Here is an 18,701-nt window from a genome sequence, read left to right as displayed (position 1 = left end):
AGGCTGAAACCTGAGCACTTTGTTACTCTCTCTTTCTACCAGGGCCCAGCAAGATGAATAATACAGAAGCCTTGGCTTCTCTAAAGCTCACTTCCTGTCTCCATGCTCTAATAATGGAGCTAAATACTAGGATGAAGTGCTCTTTTCTCATTTGGGTCACTGTGACGACTTTTTAGATGAACAATTCCTTGTTCTAGTATTCAACAGCTGGTTATTAGCGGCGATTGCCGAGGCAAACATAGCGGTTACTGCTTTTGCACATACTTAACATTTACAGATTTTACTTGGGCTGGTAAAGAACTCAGAACACTATTACAAGATAAGTAGGATTATAAAAGCAATATACTTACATTACATCTTGGTTACAACAATCATTTGAATGTCTTTTTCACAGTTTTGCAGGAAAACGGTTGTGCTAAGTCAAATCAGTAACTCTATTCTGTATTTGAAAGCAAACAGGCATTACAAAGGCCTTCACAATGGAGTTTAACACTGATGCGTCTGAAGGAAAATAAATGCACATTATTGTCTGCAATGAACAAAAAACACTGTGTTGACCACCTTAAGACCTCAAAATAGAGGAGACTAAGTGCCAATCATCAAAGCTAGAAGTCTATCCATGTAATATGGATGATTTATTTACACTTTCAACCAGTGTAAAGTATCGACCTATATAAACTGTCTCCCAAGTGGTACAACCATAAACCTTATAATTGTTTGATCAGATTTTACATGTTGAACAGTCTTTCCTGTAAACAAGACAAGTAACAAAATAATTCACAAGTATCAAATTTTATTTATAACATACCTAAAAAGCTATTTACATTTGCATCAATTAGCAGAAACATTTAAAAACTAAACCTCTCTTTTGGTGCTCAAGTCCCTCAGTGTTCCTTAGTGTAAACAGCATAATTTATAATACAAAATTATTTATCCTAAATTATATGCTTATTTATTCCAAACATTATCCACTGATTATCTTTATTAGAAAACAGCAGTGTGTAGAGCTCTTAGGAAGCAAGGAGAGCAGAAAAAGAAATCAAACTGGGAAAGGAGTCCAAATGAAACAGTTCACAATCAAAGCTTCTTCCTCCTTGTTACAGGTTTAGGAAAAACAGCATCCATCATGCGTTTGCGGCGTAGATTCATCCTCAGTGAAGGGGTTTCCTTTTCTTCCGTTCTCTTTTCGGTTCTAGCAATCAGTTCGGCCGGACTGGCGAGGGGAGAGATGAAACTGATCTCAACAGGAGGTGGAGGTTCTGGAGCAGCTTTTGTTCTTTTAAAAAGAAGACAGAAAACAATTAGGGTAATATAATCAAAATAAAAGCAGAGTGAAGCACAATTAACACATCACTCAATTACTCAGACAGGTAGATTGAAATTGTAGCCCAAAAATGCAAAAACCTACTTTGATTCTAACAATGCATGTAAACATGCTTCTTATATTACAATAGTAATAGGAATGAGCACAACATTGGGCCATTTACCTGGCTGTCCTCTTCTTTCTGGGCTTAACCTCAATTTCAACTGCAACGTCATCTACAGGGCCATTGTCCTACAAAAAATGAAAGAATTAATGAAGCTTAAAGTGTGATGAAGCACAAATGAAAGATGCCATGGTACTAGTGTTGCTTTCATCAACGAACCTTTATCACGTGACAAAAACAAGATGCAATGTAAATGCTGGTCATGTAACGACAACTATAATTACATGTATAATGCAATATTGTTGACGAATAAAAACAAAACTAATTGTAGTTTACAAAATAAAAACTAAATGTACGCTAAAATGTCTCTTAATTTTCATTGACCAAAACGAGAGGAAACAATGTTATAATGTAATTTCGTCTCATTTAAGCCCCTTTCACACTGCACATCGGACCCGCAATATTCCCGTAACATTGCCGGGTCGCCTTCTGTGTGAAAGCAACGTCCCGGGATTGATTACCAAACTGAATCCGGGTCGGGGACCTAGTAACATTGCGGGGTTCGACCCGGGACGAGCACTGTGTGAATAAAGGCCAGATCTAATTCCGTGTCGAAGTGATGATGCGCGTTATCGCGTGACTCTTTACCGGCTGTTTTGAAGGAAGATCAACGTTAGCAACGAAAACATATGTGCAAACTGTAATGAAGCAGAGATCAGTTAGTTCCTCACTTTCCGCGCTGACGCTGAGATCGTTTGCTTGCTTCAGTGAAAGTATAACATGCCTAGCGTTGTCGACTCGTACATTACACGTCACGCGCTGATGTCACGTGTCGTTACGGGATCTTCAAGGGTTGTGTGTGAAAGCAACTCATTTTTGTTTGAAATGAGTTTTGCTAAAATAAAAATTTTGGTTCTGTCTATACTACTAGCTACTTGTACTATATTGACTAGGTTAAATAGAACTGCATTAGACTAAATGTATGAATGTGACTAAAACTAATATGACAGCTTTACAAAAAGACTAGACTAAAAATAAAATTAAAACAGGCCGCCAAAAAAACAACATATTGGGAAGTCAAACTTTATAGAAGACCTGCTTACCTCTTTGGATTGAGGATCACCTTCATCCCCTGAGCTTAGTGTTTGAGGCACAGGAGATGAGAAAACCTCTGGAACTTCAACTTCATTTCGTACAACAGTTCCTTTTCTCCCACCTAAAATGAAAAGATTGAAGATAAATTGGATTAAAAGGTGTATTAAAGTGTTGTAAATTTGCTACAAAACTAACCATTAAAATATTGACTACCTCTTGTTTTTTTCAGGTCAGCCACGGGAGTAAATGATTCATCAACAGCCATAGAGTTTTGTTTGGACACCTTGCTTGATCGTGTACGTCTAGCACTTGCAAACGACTTGTTTGCATGTTCCTGTATTTCATCGGACACCACCAATTTTGATTCTTCAATGTCTGCGGTTTGACTTTCATTCTGTGATGGAGGTGCTGCTGATCTAGTGGGCCTTCTCTTAGCACGTATAATTTCAGTTACCACAGGAACACTCTCCTCCCTGGCGTCCTCGTCTTTGAGTCGCTCTAGAAGGGCATCAGCTTGTTGAGCTTCAGTCTCCACTTTTAGAGGAGTCAAATCAGGTCTTTCTTTGTCAAGATCCTCACCTTGGTTCCAGTGCTGGCTTCTTGTAAGTCGTCTTGAAGCACTCTGAAGTTGTGCATCATCAATAATAAAGGTTGCATTGTTCACTTTTTCTGCAGTGCCAGCCACAGCCTTCCTCCTGCTTCTTGGAGGAGTTCTAAGAGGTTGATTTAGAGTTGTGGCTTCTTCTCCAGTATCTTGTTGGAAACTTTCTAAAGCTAGCCCTCTGGTAGACTTGCGCGTAACCCTACTAGGACTACTACGTGCTTTGGCAGGCTGTAACATCTCCTCTGGGACTTCTTGATGAGCTTCTGGAACTTCAATGATTAGTGCTTTGGATTTTCTGGTACTGTGTCTGACCTGTGTTTCTGAGTTGTCAGTGGACAGGGCTTCACCATCATCATAATCATCAACCACTGTGCTCCTGGTTCTTCGGGATCCTTTCCTAGGTGTAACTTTCTGTGGGGTCTTGCGTGCCGGACTTGCAGGCTTTGATACTTTCTCAGAATGCATTTCTTGGTTGTTCTCATTAGAAAGCTGTTCTACATCTGCTTTTCTTGAGCTTCTTCTGGGTGTAACAGGAACTTCATATTCTTGGAGCTGCTTGCCACTCCTTGTAACACGTCTCGGGGTTGAAGGTACTTGAGAATCCATTTGTTCCTCTTCAGTGAGATCCTTTTCTGCATCAAGGTTGGGTACAGGGAATGTTACGGTTTTCCTAGTTCTCCGTGATGGACTGCGTTGCACCTCTTTAATGTTCTCCAAAACTTCCTCAATATCTTTTCCAGATCTTTCAACTTTTGTTCTTGCAGGTGACTTGGGTCTTCCTGGTGACTTTGGCCTTCCCAATTTTTTGGTTGTGGGAAGTTCCTCAACTTCTTCAGCAAATAAGGGTGTAGTGTCTATTTGGTTAGACTCAGCTATAATGTCTTTTGCAATGGTTGACACCTCTGTGTCGAAAGTAGAAACTTCATTGACCTTACCAAAAAGCTCTTCTGAAGGCAAGACTTTCTCAAGCAAAGAAGACTCAAATACTTCCCCATGAATAGGAATATGTGATTCTTCCTGCATGTCGTGAGGACCAGATTCTAACCCGTCACCAATGGAAAGTTCTTTTGTTTCTTGAAGAGAAGGCATTGCTTCTATTGTGACTATTTGTTCAACTGTCTGGAGGACCTCAGCTGGTTGGTCTTTAATTTTAGGAAGACCAATGACAACAGGTTCAATGTCAGATACCAAGTCTTTTACATCTTCCAATTTGTTGTCTGGAACTTGAACCGTATGCTCTAAGATGACAACCTCAGGGTTAGTTGTAAGCCGATTCTCCACATCCTGAGGTTCTTCTGGCTGAAGAAGAGGTAGTAATACTGCATTATGGTCCAACTCTGAAGCATCAGGCAGTTCCTCTACTTCTGGATCAAGCATGAGCGTGAAGCCATCTGACTCTTCAGGCACTGTACCATCTGGTGCACTGCAGACGGTCTGTAAAGTTCCTCCATCTACAAGATCCTCAGCCAGCTCTACAGGCACCAGGAGAGTGGTGGACGGCTTGAGCTCCGTATAACACATTGCATCTTCCTCATCTAGACCTGCAGGGCCAAGGCCAACCATTACCAATTCACCTTCTTCTTCTGGCATGTCAGTGTCTAGAACCTGTAGAAGGAAAAAAACAATGGGAGATTAATTCCATGTACAACAGGTCACAGTGTATTAACATCAAAATAAGATTCAAGTGATTCACTTACTTTCAGCTGTGCCTCAGGTTCGACCAGTGACAGCACTGCATTGGCTTGATCTTGGAGGTACTGCTCATTTGGTGGGAGATCCTCCATGTAAAGGACAGAAGCAGGCTGGTGGTTCCTCCTGCCATTACCCTTTACTTCATCTATAATCTCAACCTCACTACCGGAGTCTTCCACCTTCTTATCTCCAGACTCTTCTTTATCCTCTGAAGATTCGTCACTGGAGAGCTCATCAGTGTCATTCAAGCTCAATACAGCTATTTGGAGAAATATATGAAGGTTAGATCTCGATCATTAGCATGTTGTTTAACTTTAATGACTATAATGTTAAACCTGAGATGGACTTACATCTGGACTCTGAGGTAGCAGGTTCTGATGTTTGTGTTTTCAGATCTGCTGCATTCTCAGAAGTGGGCTGATCTTCCTTAATGTCACAACTTGGTTCACTGTAGAGTGAAGACAGAACCGACAAAAGTTAAAAAGGAAAAATGGCAAGACATGAGAAACGTACATAAAATAAAGCAGCACCCCAGAAAGCAAGATGGGCATGTCATTAACAAGCACCTTTTGAGTGATCCCTCCTTAATACTGGACCGATTTAAAGTTGGAGACAGATCTGGGCCAAATAAATGCTGTTCAACAAAGGCATCCAAATCTAAAACATAAATACATTTTAGACATTAACTTCCTAACAGTACAATTATCAGTAATAAAAAAACAGCTACAGCACATTTTAAAAGTTTGGGGTCAGAAATTGAAAAGTCGCTTATTCTCTGTAAAAAAAATACAGTAAAAACAGTAACATTGCGAAAGATTACAATTTAAAATGCAATTTTTCATGTGAATGCAAAGTTAAATTTTCAGCAGCCATTACTTCAGTCTTGTGTCAAATAATCCCTCAGAAATTAATCTAATATGCTGATTTGGTGCTCAAAATTTTTTTTTTTTTTAATCCTCAATGTTGAAAATGTTGAGCGAATTAATATTTTTGTGGAAAACTGAATACATTTTCTTTGTTGATTAAAAGAGAAGAACAACATTTTGTAACTTTATATATGTTTACTGTGACTTTTGATTAATTTAATGCAATTAAAAGCTGCATATTTTATAACAGTATTAAAAAAAACACTCTTACTGACCCCAAAGTTTTGCATGTCAAAAAAAAAAAATTACCTGAGGTTTCCATAGATTCCTCTTTACATTTTTCATTGATCTCAGGTTCATTAGTCATTTGTTCGTGGTTCACCAACTCCACCGCTGGAATTTCATTTACAGAAGCCTCACAGACTAGTTGTTCTGGTACTGCCTCCAAAACCCTGGTGACTGATGGTACATCAATAGTGTCATGACCAGCATTTTCCTCCATGGACTGGTTCACAGGCTCAATAGTCAGAGGATCACTGAGAGCTTCAACAAAAATGGAGGATGTGTTTTGGGAGTCTTCAACTTCAGTTGGTTCCTGGATTTCCTGATGTTTAGAAATCTCAGCCAAAGCTTCTAAGTTTGGTTCCTGAACTGAAACAACAAGCTCTGGCTCCATAACTACGTCCAGCTTGAGAACCTGAGCTTTTGAAGTTTCTTCAATCTGCTCCTCAGTTATTTCCCTCACACGACTGTTCACAATATCAACATGTACCTTAAGCTTCTCACTCCTACTTTGGGCTTCTTGTGTATCTGAAGGGCTCTTTCCATGGGGCAAGTCTTCCTCTGTATCACTCTCCTGAGCTATATTCAGCTCTTCCTCAGGCAGCGTAACAGAGGGCAATTCTGCAGTTGTGTTGTCTTCTACATGAGGCATAAGTTCCACTAAAGTGTCTGGAAGTCTTAAGGTCACCTCCCGATCTATGCTGTTGTTTGCTTGTATTGCAATAAGATCCTCAGGAGCATCATGGAACTCAAGAGAGGTATTGGACTGATTAGACACAAGACTGGCTTCTTGCCCCAGACTAGGCCGTCGCACAAGAGTGAGAAGCACTTGTTTGGACTCCGATGCAGGGATCTCTTTGACGGATAATCCAATGTCAGATTCCACATTAGGATTCTCTCTCTCTTCTAGTGAGGGCATGTACATCCTCTTTAGATCTGCTTCTTCCTCTTCAGCATCTGAATGTTCACTCCAGGCTGCAAAACTTGCTTCAGGAGGTAGGGAAGATATCTTAGGTGTATTGAGCTCCCTGCTTATCGGAATCTGTGAAGAATCACAACCATTTCAATAAAGCGAAAATTCTTTTTCATGAAAGCTCATCTTCACATTTGATTTTAGATGTAGAAATGGCAATGTTACCCCATTGCTCCAGTGGACAGAGCCCTTGGGAGCTTCTGGAGAATCAGCCTCCTCTATGAAGGTAATGCGGCTCTCTTTGGAGCGGAGAGGAGGAGTGACTGACCGGCCTGGGGAGGCAGAAGGGGTGGCCACAGGAGTGGGACGTAGGCTGTTCCTCAGAATAGACTGTGGGGTGAAGGCTGAGAAAACCGGGCCAGATGCCAAAGCTCGAGCTCTCTAAAAACCAATGAGTTTATAATGAAGTAATTTCTTTCAACACTTGAGGAAATGCATACAGCATATTTAAAGTCACAAATAGGTCTATGAGCTTTTGTGCAAGGTTTCACTAACCATAGTGTCTCACCTTTACCACTTGCGGAGTTTGCAGCAGACTGAGCTCAGGAGCCTTGCTGATACTCTTCGGACCAGCCCATGAGGTAATGGACCTTGTAGGAGTCCCAGGCAAATTAGAGCTCTCTGGAGAATTGTGGGAAGATGGCTGCACAACCAAGTCCAGAAGCCTGGTGACAAAGCAAGAGAAATGTTACTAGTGTCTTTTGAGACATGAATAAAATAACTTACAACATACTAAAAAATTATTTGACTGTTTTACCTGGACATTCTCTTGGTTAGCATGTTAATGGGAGTTCCTACAAAGGCCTCAGGTTGATTTGGAGAGGAAGGATGTAGGCTAGGCACTTGTCTTTCTGACTCTTTGGGGCTGCACAAGAAATCCAACAGCAAAAGGTTCAGCCCACAATAGATTTTAAAACAAAAACATCTCAAATAAAGGTTAGGAATAACTACTTGGTATAATACCTTTTGGAAGGAGATGAATTGGGAGTGGAGTTCTTGCCAACCCATACTTCCCCAATCTTTGACAAGACATTATTGATAAAGGCTGCTCTGGTCATCACATTTTCAGAGGTTGAGCGTTTAGCTACAGTTGACAGAGGCTGGGGTCTTTTAACTAGGATTGAGAGAAACGATAAATGCCAATTGCTAACAACTCGTGTCAAATTCTAACACCCTGTCCCAGTGAGTATGACCATCATCAGTACCTTCTCTGTGAATAGTAGCAGGGTGTTGGTATGGTTTTGCCCGTTCAATGGCTAATTTCCGTTGAACCCGAGGAAGAACCTTCCCATACTGATTGAGAATGGAGTTTCTCGTGTTTGACCTTTCTTTCATTTTAGGATCCCGATCAGCCTGAATTCAAGAATTTAATTATTATTTTTTTTATTATTATTAAAACTGATGGAAAACAGATGTAAACTATATGAAACTGAACATACTGCTAGGTTCACTTTGAGGGTCTGGTTGAGTTGAAGTGCAGGCACATAATTTGCCTGTTGGAGGTAGTGGACCATGAGCAGCTCCCGGTTCTGGAAACCTCCGGTGTTTTGAAGGAACCGCTCCAAACACTCCTATACAGACACATTTGAAGTTAAAAATAAAGCAGTGCAAAGAAAAAAATATGCACCATTCTGATCAAATATTAAGCACTATAGAGATTTGCACAAACCTGTTCTGCAAGTTCAAGGGGCAGCTTCAGCAGCTCTTTCATCAATCCCTGCTCCTGACAGGTCTCGAAAAGAAACTTCATCATCTCCTCCATGTTCAATTTGTTACAGTGTTGCCTTAGCAAAGCCCAGGCTTCCACAATACACCTGGTCAGCCCAAAACAAACCAAGGGTAAGAGTCTAGCAACTACAAAATTGCCCACTTTAAGCTGACATAATCAAAGCAATGGTACACTACAAACTTGCCTGTTATGAAGCAGGACGGAGAGGCACAACTTGGCTTGGTTGGTAGTGCACAGAGGAGGCTTCATGACATGCAGGTAGCGCAGGGCGATGCTGTGTTTCTGCTGGCACATCAAAGCCTGCAGGACACGCTCGTGCTGCCAGCTCCACAGAGAGTGACTGGTGGCTGGGTGCAACAGCAGCTCCAGAGAGCTCTGAGGGAGATGAAAACCATTCCATACAAATTATTCATTAAGTCTCATGTTCTAAGTACCTCTGGCATTCATACAAAATACACTAAAAGTAGTGTTTAAACTGATATAGCTTTCATATTTGCTAGTAGATAATTTTTTTTATGTTGTTACCATTCAAACCATTTATAAATCAAAGAAAATAAAATATGTAAAAACATAAGATTTTTATACCTCGTGATCATGATGATCTAGCAACCACAGGCCTTGTACCAGTTTCACCAGCCCAATGGGAATGGCAAACGCTGTGGGAAAGGACTCCACGGATGCCCCACTTTTATTAGGAAATGAGTACATCACATCCAGTAGCAAATAAATAACCTAAGAGCTTGAGTCAAGGAATGATCTTTACTAACCAACAACAAACACAATATTCATGGCAAGATGTACAAGAGTAAAGAACCCCAAAAGGATACAATAGCATGTTTGGCAGATTCTTCAATGTTTTCCAGGAGGTAAATATCCAGCAAGGCCTGTACCAGGGACAGATCACAAAAGATTAAAACTATGAGGAGCTGAAGGGCGGCAACATTGTAGAAACATATTCAATAAGTCTTAACTTACATGAAGTGATGGGGGAGGATACTGTCCCATTCCACCCTCATCCCTTTTCCAAAGCTCAGTAAGGCGTTCCCCACACTGACTCACCAGGCCATCAATCATGAGGCAGTCTGCACACCACTTGTCCCTTTTGGAGGTACAATGTGACAATGTAACTTTTGGAGACCTTTTATAAACTATATTACATATTCATGTATACATTTTATTTTGAAATCATGAATAAATAACAAAAATTATTTAAACAATATAAATAATGCTAAATAAAAAAAAGTCCAATGGTTCTAAGGAAATTCAGCCCCTTACTTAGCCTGTCTACGCAGCTCCTCCCTCTGGCTGATGTAGTAATTCTTTATAATAGAATAACTGTAAAATGGCCTTGATATCTGCAGCACATCATCATCATCTGTTGACAGATAAACACTTTATGTTCATCATATGCAATGCACATATGTATTTCAAGAACCAGAGTGAAGCTTTGGATAAGGTCATACCAGAGCCCTCTGGAAGGAGACCAGTCCGGCAGAACCACAGAACCACCTGAGCGTACTGGGAGATCAAGCTAGACACCATGCATTTATTCATGAGTCCAATCAACCCTGCAAGTAACCAAAAATGTTCAACTTCACATATAACAGCACAAAACAGTGTGAGGTCTGTGTACACTCCTTTCGCCTTACACACCTTTCTGTGTGAGCTCCTGAGCCTCATTTAGCAAACAGTGGAAAATGGTGCTGAGGTTTGCCAGCAAGCGCTGACTGTGCTGTAGCAGCTGCAGTGTCTGAGGATCTGTGAAGTTTGCGGAGCTGTCAAAGAGCGGAGCACCTGGAGAAAAAGAGAAAAGCGCAATCAGAACGCTGTAATGGGGTTGATTATGATTTCACTTTTTGACCTTTAGTTTAGTGTGTAATGCTGTTAGAGCAGAAACAACGTCTGCGAAAATTATAACGCTTTCCCTTCGAGGCAAAGGGAGATATTTTCTTTTAAAGAAATTGCTGTTTAAGGACTACAAAAAATGGCTGGTAAGGCCTACAAGGAGCTTCTTCCTTGGGTTTGTGACATCACTAACCCCGTTGTTTACATAAACCTCGCCCCTGGGAACATGCAACTACCTGTAATGGTATGGGGGCATGATGTTTCCGGACAATGTGCACTAGGCAAAAACACACTGAGCCCGCTAACCAGTCAGAGCCCATTGCGTATTTATGATGGAGGAGATTCATAGAACCAGGAAATCAACAGACCGTTTTGACGAGAATGGAAACAGCGGTGAAGAATAAAGGTAAAATGTGGAAACAATGCGTTTTTTTTTTTTTTTTAGTTACATTGCACACCTTAAACACAATCAAGCTTTCAAAAAAAGCTGATCAACCAATCCTCTGAATTTCCAATATGATCATATTTAGAGAAATTGGTGTAGAAAACTCACATATTTCATCCAGTTCTTCTTTGGTGCGTACAACCTTATTCCAGGCCCACTCCAGTATGTAGCGCAGATTGACAACTGACCCTGGTTGCTCTGCATGCAGAGATTTGGCATAAAGTTATATGAAGTACTGGAGTAATGGCTGCTGAAAATTCAGCTTCGCCATGACAGGAATAGATAACATTTTATAATACATTAAAATAGTTATAGCATTTCACAATATTGCTGCTTACACTATATTTATCATCAAATAAATAATGCTGCCCAGGTGAAAACTTTTTTTTTTGTATCTTTGACTTACATCTTTTGAACAGCAGTGTAAATTATTGGTACTGAAAGTTTTTCTAGATTACAAATGCATCACTTCTCTCATTCTCACCTTCAGTGGTCCACTGTTTAATACAGCCAGTGATGAAGCCCAATGAGCTCGTCTCCACAGCAGTGCACAAGATGGCATCAAGCTGCTCTTCCTGAAAGCAAATACAATGTATGCAATAAACAAATGTGCATTACTGGTATAAATCATCTGATACCAGTTCTCCATGCGAGTGAAATTTATTAAGCTAATAAGCAAACAAATTAAACTAGTGTGTAGTTACAGCTGTATAATATTAAACAAAGGGTGTGATACCTGTGAGAGGCTGGAGGGCTGGACATCAGCCAGACGAGAGGATAGGAGGCCAGACATGAGACAGCGTGAGTATCCATTAGAAATGCTGTCACCTAAACTTGGTGCCACCTTCTTCAAGTAGCTCAGTGTCTGAGAGTAAAGAGAAACATTTTACAGACCGAAAACAGTAAAGACTCTGCATAGTATACGAAAGGGACAAAACCTAACCTCTTTCTGATAGCCAGAGCAAGTAAAGTGCACAATTCCAGCATTAAGCAAACAACTTCCGTCTAGAATAGAAAAAGAATACAGAGGTTATGATAAATTAAATGCATCCATTATACATGCATTATAAAATCATATCAAAAAATGATATTGGTCTTGCCAAAGTTGTAGGTTGTGGGATTGAAGAACTGTTCAGGTGGAGGACAGGTGTAGGGCAGACCCCTACTTAGACTGCGCTCATGAATCAGGATGTCCAACAGAGTACAGGGAGCTGTTGTTTCAATCACACAGTCAAGAGACCACACTGCCAGATACGGACAGTTTCGTAAGGATTCACCCGTTCTGAATGGAAAGAGAAAGTCTATTAACATGTCCCTTACAAAACACGGACTGCACTTTTCATGTTTACTATAATCATACCCACCTCAGTGAATCTGGCATCTGAGCGTGGTACCATCGGTTAATGTCAAAAACACCTATGAAGGTCGATGGCTGGCCTTGTCCATACGATTTAACTTGCCAGCTGAAAACTGACACACTTGTATCAGGAGACGCCACTAAAAAGCAGAAAAACTGATGTTAGAGAAAACATGCAATGTCAATCAATCAGTCTGCAAAGTATGATTTGGACATTTAAATAACCTTCATTCATGCTATCGTCACGGTCAGGGTGGTGGCGAAATTTCTCTATGGTCTGACAACTGATCAGACGCGTACTGGTGGCCTGAGCTCTTAGAGAAAACGCTGTACCGTTCAAGTCCTGACTGTAACGTTCCTCACAATACTCCAGACCCTGAGAGTCAAGCATGACACACTGAATGAATACTTTGCAAGAACAATTTATCTAGATACAAAACTGGGTAACATTCAAATAAATTTGAGAATCCTGAATAACTCCATACCTCATAAATAATTTTCCCTGAAACCAAGCACTTCCTCTCCCCAAAGGCCAGTTGTAATAAATGGAGGCTGACCACATCCCCCTCACTGCAAAGACAAAAATACACCAGAATAAAATCAAAACATGACCAGAAAATGTCTAAACAACCAGCTTATTATGTCGCCCTGTTATGATAGCAGCACGTGAACCAGCAAACTTACTGATCCTGTGCAGACTGCACTGCCCACAGATAGCAGCAGTTCCGTGGGTCATTCTCTGGCTCCTGGAAGGTAAATGCATAGACCGGCACCCTGCCACCCTCTAGCTGTGAGTGATATCTAGAGAGCAAGAGGACGGGTTTAGAAACAAATTAATTGGTGCATCAATACATTAAAGTAGCAATGAAACAGAAGTAGTGAAAGAACTTTTCTTCAGTAACGTGACATACATCTTGAGTAAAACATATTCCTGAAAAAGAACATGGAAGCTGGGGACTTGGTTCTATCCACCGATTGTTGATTGGATGGAGGCAGATATAAATGTGAGCTTCCAATAATAGTAAAGAAGTGAATGGGGAAAAGAGTCAGGTCACACTTCTTTTTAGTATTTTACTCACTCTTTTTTGAGGGTTTTCATGTTCCAGAGCTGCAGGTTGCCATCTGAAAAGCCCACAGCGAGCTGGTTGGTGCGCTGGACATACTGCAGGGCTGTCGCTCCAGTACCTGTGGGGCTGCTGAGCTGAAGACAAAGATGTCTGCCCTGCTGCGTCACACCCTCCCGTAACCGTGGGATCTCAGATGGAGACTTATTGACCACCTCCAGATCTGTGGCCAAAACAAATTAAAAAGCTTTTCAATTATATAATTTTTTTTTTTTTTTACTGTTCGCATGAAAGCTTTTGCTAAAAGAAATAACAGTCCCACCTGAAGCCTCCAGTTCACTCTGACTACAGGACAGGTCATCCAGACAGAGATCAACCAGCAGAACATGACCGACATCTGTGACCACAGCAGCCACACCAAAGAACCAGCGCAGACTCTGGTGTAGATGCTGTGTGTTAGCGCTGGCCCCTCCGTAGCTAACTATAGGCTCAATGGCTGTGATCTACCGAAGAAACGGATATTCTTTTCAATCATATGATATGATCCTTCATAGTAGTGTCTTTATAAAACAACAGATGTGGAACAATTACAAGAAACATATGACAGTCAGGGAGCATTTAAAGAAATCAATTATATAATCAAAGGACTACAACACAAAATAAACTAATTTACTCTCGCTCAGGAATAATGTAGTAAACAAAACAAAAAACACTGCACTCACTCTGCCTGGGATGACCACAGCCTTGACAACACGGGAGATACCAAGATCATACAGACACAAGAGGCTGCCCTCTGCTTCCTCCAGACCGATGAGCAGCCCTGTTCGCTTCAGCCAACAGAAGTTCTGCACGGCCAGCACCGTGGGCGGGTGTTCGGACACCCCGCTGAAGCGGTAGGCAGAGAAACGCTCTCCAGTAATGGCGTGGACCACTTCCAACTGAGGACCACAGGCAAGCCAGGCCAGTCCACTTTTCCCTACACCCAATAAATAATAGATGTCGATGAAATACAAGATAAGATCTAATATTAACCTAGGAAATATAAATGAAACATCTAAAACATGGGTTCATACATGTAGTCAAGTCATAATCAGGAAATGCCATCAGTGAAAAACAAAGACTCACCAAAGGTAAATCTCCCATGCAGCACAGAGTCCAGCGTAACTTCATCCTCCCCTAGAGCGTCTATCGTCACCTCTGGGAAGCGCAGCAAGCTGCTGGTGACTTGGGCTGCCAGGTCACGCATGCTTACTGAAGAGAAAACACATGCTAAGAATCTATCTGCCTGCCCTGGAACATCAAGCATACAAAATAATTCATGAAACTGAACAAAAACGGAATGTGTTTCAAGCTAGTACAAAAATCATGCTGAAATACGACTGATAACGTTCTGGACAAAGAACAACCTCATACACAAAAGCAGTTGTCAGCACTTTTGTGCCTCCAATGGAGCAGCTGGCACATATGCATGCACCACACTTGTGTTTCCTCCAAACATACAATGAAACAGTGCTTATGAATTGGTAGATCTGTTCAGATGAGCTCATGGACAGTCAGTGTGGGAACAAAAAACAAAAGGCTAAAATTTATAAATCAAAAGGCTGTACAGCCAATCACCGTTGATGAATATTATAATTTGGCTGGTAGTGTAATTATTGTTAAATTAAACAATTAAAAACAGTTTTCGGAAAATGAAATAAAGCTGAAATAAAAAAAAATTAATTACTTGGCATGAAAACTAAAGCTGAATAAATGAAAGCTAAATATAAATATTTAAAAAGACAGGCATAAGAGTACTAAACCTTTAATTAACATTGAAAATATAAAAACTAACAACAATTTAAAATATGAATATTTCATAAGAGGAAAACTATGAATATATACTATAAAAGTAAATAAACAAGAGCTTGGTAGAAATGAAGCCAGGTAACATGACTTTCGCAAAAAATCACCACAACTATAAACAAGGATAAAGAAAATACACTACATTAAATACAGGTCAGAGAAACAAGGACTGTACCAACCAAAATTAATTCTGTGCAGTGAATTATCCAAGATATTGGAAAATGAAACATGGTAATACTCTTGTAGCTCATGTTTGTTTACCAGCTTTAATATGTGGCACAGTCATGACAACACTATCTTGGAAAAAAACGTGTGAGACCCATAAGCTTTGCTGAAAGTCTGACATGATAATGTCTACGCTACAGAAAGATTTCCCATAACTACAGCGATTTTACTCTATTTACATAGTCTGCGGATATTACATAAAAAAAAAACAAGCATGGCATTTCAAAATAACATTTGCTGACGATAATATATTATATTAATGAGAGTAATTCTAAGGTCTGCAGGAGACCCTGACAGTCTGTAAAATAAAAACCAATTTTTTAAACTTGGTTCATGCAAAAGTGCCCCATGTAAAAGCATGCAATCTAATGCAAACAGCCTAAAGGACTCATCCATGTGCCCACGTGGAGAAACAGTGACCTGAAATCAGAGCTCACAGCTCGGTTTTACTCATTAGAAGTATTAGGCAGATTACACTTAACAGTAAAACAAGTGTCTGCGATTATATTTGTTTCTGATAATCACATTATACATGATAAACTTGACGTTACACAGTGTCATTACGTGCACTGTCACTTAATAGGCGAGCCGTAAAGTCCATTCAAATACATTCAAACGATCACTGACAAATACCGCTTCTTTTCAAAGCAAAACAAAGGCGTCAATTCAGTGCGGTCTCCTGCAGTTTACATAAACACTATTGTATGATTTGCAATATAACCTTTGCTGCAAAGTAGCCTACTGTCAACCACAGCTCGTCAGTAACCACCGCTAGCGTGAAATGTTACTTTTACCAACAAAGTATATAACGTTAACGTTACAAACAAACAAGAGATTCACATTACAACGACGACAGACCAATAACAAGTTTAAAAAGTTTGCTGCAATGTATAATAAAACATAGAGCGTCTCGTACATAGCCGTGTTGAGGTGTGAGTTAAACACACGCAGGCTTTTAGATTAGCCGTACAAGCTAACGGTCACAGCGCGAGGCTAAGCTTTAACACCCAAAAAGACACCTAAACGAGTGCTAAGAAACAACGAGTGCTAAGAAACAAAGAGAGCTGCAGAAACAAGTTCAGTGTTCTAGAATATCCTGATATGACACATATAGGTGAAACGGAGCGCAGACAATAACGTTATACCTGTGCGCTGACGATGACGGCCCTCAAGAAAACTAACGTTAGATATACTTCAAATACGACTTTCGTGGCAACTCTTTTCCGGTCATAATCCGGACTCAGTTCGTATGGATGAACTCTCGTAGTCTAGTTGTGTTGATCTTTAAAGCAGTAGCAAAGAGAAAACTTGAATTCCCATGAGTTCAGTGAAATCGTTATAACTGCCGACTACTGCTGCTTGAACGCAGGCGCCATTTCTGCGCATTCATCTGCTCCAGCCAAATCCCGCGCCACAAACAGTATCGCGAGATTTCAAGCACCGGGGAAATTACAGGGGGTTTCATATCTTTTCTTTAAACAGTGAATGCACATTTGTTATTACAGTCACTTATTAAAACACGTGTGAGCCCCTTTCACAATCACGAGACAATATCTTTGCAAATAATAACACTTTGATGTGATTTTTCTTTTGTTTGTTTTCCTAATATTAAATCCCAAATTAATTGTTTCCACTCATAAATCATAATTTAAAAAAATGCCAAATAAATGTCCCTGTAAAAATACATACTACGTCTTCTAATAAATATACAACTGTGTGCACTTCAAAAGGACAAATAAAACATAGTAGTCTAACTATGCACTTCAAATAGTTTCATGTCATATATTCACTACCATGTGATTTCATAAATTATCTAATCTCAGATGGTCCGTTTTTTTTTTTTTTTTTTTTAATTCATAAATATATTGTGCTTGTAAATGCAACATTAATGAAGATGTTGGAAGCTGCCTGATGAATTACTCCTCTTTGACCACTAGGTGTCAGTCTAACATGTCTCATTTGCAAACAAGTTGTATTTCTTTAGCAATAATAAATAGCTTTAAAACACTGTTGCCTTTTTGTTATGGTGCTTAAACGATTACAATATTTTTCTCACATAAATCAGATTCATTTTTCTTTATTAACTTTATTGCATTTCTGTTTTTAATCCCAAAACGTTCTATTCATTCCCAGGTTAAATTAGATTTTGAATCCCAAATTTGGAACCCCACTTTAAACCATATCATTTTTTGGAGTACCATGTAGGCTACAGTAGCCTAAATACCATGTCTTATAAATATGGTATGCATACTCATATTATAATTCAGAGTAATATAATATTATACATGATAATACAGATTATTATAACTGCACCATGGTACTACCATATTTTTATACACAAGAGTAAAAGAAGCAACAAAATTTTAGACCCAAACAAATGTGAGCTATATTTTAATTAAATAATTTAGTGTTTTTAATATTGGAAAATGTTAGTAAACTGTTTATTACAATAATAAATAATATACAAAATTATTATAGCAAAATACTGTATAGTTATCTGTTTCTTTTCTGTACTATTTATTCTGCATTTATTTACTCTTTTCTGTATTTATTTTGTGGTGGGAGGAGCTAAGCTATATACTCTTTTATTTTTTGCACATCGCCTGGAACCACATATTTGCTTTTTCCAAGTAAACACTCCTGAATTGTACATCATTGTCCCAGTCATCCTGTTTTCACACCTCTTATTGCAGCATAATTTGATTTTTTTCCACCTTTCACTATGAGGGCAATGGGAGACTATCTCTCTTTCATACTCTCTCCCTCTTCTCTTTATTCTTCCCTCCCTCCTCTTCTTTCCCGCTTTGTCTTGGTGGCCACTTCATGCTAAGATTAAGCTCGGAGGTTATGCAATTCCCATTTCCCATCCCCCACACACATCCTCGCTCTTCCCCATCACTGGATTGCCAAAGTGTATAAATATGAATCCCTGGAAAGAAGAACACGGCAAAATCACCAGTGTGTTTATAGTAAGCTTTACAATGAGGGATATGTGCACATGTTTATGGATTTAAATCATTATTCAAAAATAATATCTGATATACAAATGCATTCGTACTATCACAAAAACCCAGTGAGTCAGAGTTAGAGTGCCTTTGGAGCTCCTGTCAGCATTTGTTAATGAGTTCTGGCTAAAGGACGCTGGAGAGTGTGTGTGTATAAAAGAGTGAACAGGGGATGCGAGATGTAAAGGAGGCGATGAGGAGGTGGGCTGGGAGATGAAGAAGAACAGGCCAGCACAGTGCTGTGACT

The 18,701-nt window shown here is 39.8% G+C and overlaps 1 protein-coding gene across 1 annotated transcript; it reads right to left on the bottom strand.

Annotated features, from left to right (window-relative positions):
- Window positions 1–776: 776 nt before the first annotated feature.
- Window positions 777–16,855, bottom strand: LOC127933279 (protein ELYS). Its single transcript, XM_052530129.1, has 36 exons — window positions 16,595–16,855; window positions 14,505–14,630; window positions 14,102–14,355; window positions 13,702–13,882; window positions 13,395–13,602; window positions 13,000–13,116; window positions 12,801–12,885; window positions 12,541–12,691; window positions 12,323–12,455; window positions 12,059–12,240; window positions 11,902–11,963; window positions 11,695–11,823; window positions 11,443–11,533; window positions 11,067–11,156; window positions 10,322–10,462; window positions 10,132–10,236; window positions 9,944–10,043; window positions 9,644–9,767; window positions 9,496–9,552; window positions 9,254–9,400; window positions 8,853–9,043; window positions 8,609–8,753; window positions 8,379–8,510; window positions 8,145–8,292; window positions 7,903–8,053; window positions 7,697–7,804; window positions 7,448–7,604; window positions 7,105–7,320; window positions 5,994–7,008; window positions 5,385–5,475; window positions 5,169–5,266; window positions 4,824–5,077; window positions 2,736–4,731; window positions 2,531–2,643; window positions 1,488–1,555; window positions 777–1,276 (listed from the first exon to the last, which is right to left on the bottom strand). Exons 2-36 carry the CDS (start codon window positions 14,623–14,625, stop codon window positions 1,078–1,080), a joined length of 7,560 nt encoding a protein of 2,519 aa, XP_052386089.1. The 5' UTR covers window positions 14,626–14,630; window positions 16,595–16,855; the 3' UTR covers window positions 777–1,077.
- Window positions 16,856–18,701: the final 1,846 nt, after the last annotated feature.

This window comes from Carassius gibelio, chromosome A17 (genome assembly GCF_023724105.1).
Source record: "Carassius gibelio isolate Cgi1373 ecotype wild population from Czech Republic chromosome A17, carGib1.2-hapl.c, whole genome shotgun sequence".
In the NCBI taxonomy this organism is placed as follows: domain Eukaryota; kingdom Metazoa; phylum Chordata; class Actinopteri; order Cypriniformes; family Cyprinidae; genus Carassius; species Carassius gibelio.
This window is presented reverse-complemented; position numbering and strand designations above follow the sequence as displayed.